This window comes from Temnothorax curvispinosus, unplaced genomic scaffold (genome assembly GCF_003070985.1).
Source record: "Temnothorax curvispinosus isolate PA1 unplaced genomic scaffold, ASM307098v1 QBEX01002842.1, whole genome shotgun sequence".
Taxonomy (NCBI): Eukaryota; Metazoa; Arthropoda; class Insecta; order Hymenoptera; family Formicidae; genus Temnothorax; species Temnothorax curvispinosus.
The window spans coordinates 1-1,332 of record NW_020212622.1 but is presented as its reverse complement, the minus strand read 5'-3'; the positions used below and the strand labels follow the sequence as shown (position 1 = coordinate 1,332).

Sequence of the window (1,332 nt, the reverse complement as noted above, 5' to 3'; positions counted from 1 at the left end):
GCTCGCCAAATATTACGTTTATCATTTTTAATATATCTGTGATCGCTATCCACGGTAAAGAATGGCGCAGTCCTATTGCTAAAGTCATCAATAAAACGTCGCCTTTAGATGTAGTTGAAGATGCACTCAACTGTTCTTCTAAGAATGGATATTCATGTCCCACATTTTCTTCACTCTACAATTAAAAACGTTATATTGTTTTTGTGAATGTTGTATAAAGTAACATAAAAAAAATTTTAATGCTAATAAGCCAGTCATATTAGACTAATTTAGGGAATTATATACGTACTTGATTTGAATTTTCCCTTTCATCATCAATGTCAGTATCAGATAAATTGGTTATTTCAGAATCACTTGTATCATCTACAACTTCGTCTAGCTGTAAAAAAATGTTCTCATTATTTATACTAATGTAGAATAAAAATTACAATTATAATAAAAATAAAATTTTACATTAGTTTCAAAATAGATTGTATCATCAACATTTTCTTCGATAACCTCATTATTGTTATCATTATCGGCATCTTGGAATACAGATTCTTCGTATACTCTTAAAGAACTAGGTTCATTGATTTCATTATTAGAAGACTCTTCAAGTGTACATAAATCGTGATCAAACGTTGATATCTGAAATTAAATGTATAAGTGTGTCATAAAGGCAATTAATTTCTTGGTGAAAACAGCAATGAAGTTAATGTATAAAAATTGCCTAAATGTATAAATGTTGAAACATTTTATAAAACAACTTACTTGTTGATTATTCTGTGAGTTATTTGTTTGCAATGCGTCCAAGTCAGAAAGATCAACTTTCTTTCTTCGCTTTACGGTAGATCGCGGAATGTCTCTCGTACTTCCAGGTTCTAAATATCTTTTATATGGTCCTCTTTTTGACATTTTTCATTAATTAATAATATTGACGACCATTAAATAAACAACACAAAGTGAACACTTATACAATTGTGTGTTTTCTTTTTTTTGTTGATTCCCTCGGGTGAGGGAAAATTAGTGCCTTCAGCTCCGCTCCGGAGCAATATAGCACAACGTTGCTTCACCTTCGTATATACAATTGTGTAATTTTCAAAGTATATAGGTTAGGTTAAGATTTACTTCTTCTTCTTCTTATTTTTATATTGGCTCCTGCCGCTTTTCAGCGGTCAATACAGTCAGATTTGCCACTGTTTGTTTAACTAATTGGTCCGCGCACGTTGAGCGAATAGTAAGATTTACGAATGTCGGTGAAAACGTACGGATCCTCCGTGGTATGGATCTTAATGGCTGCGCGCTGCGCATGGCTGCGTTCGTCTTGACGTTGTAATGCCCGTATCACACTAG

General features: G+C 32.9%; 1 protein-coding gene across 1 annotated transcript; it reads right to left on the bottom strand.

Moving 5' to 3' along the window:
* Positions 1-6: 6 nt before the first annotated feature.
* Positions 7-1,295, bottom strand: LOC112451995 (the record flags this gene model as incomplete). The annotated part of the gene is made up of 4 exons (XM_025011974.1): positions 751-1,295; positions 454-627; positions 290-379; positions 7-175 (listed from the first exon to the last, which is right to left on the bottom strand). Coding segments are annotated over exons 1-4 (577 nt in total), but the record flags the coding sequence as incomplete, so codon positions are not given.
* Positions 1,296-1,332: the final 37 nt, after the last annotated feature.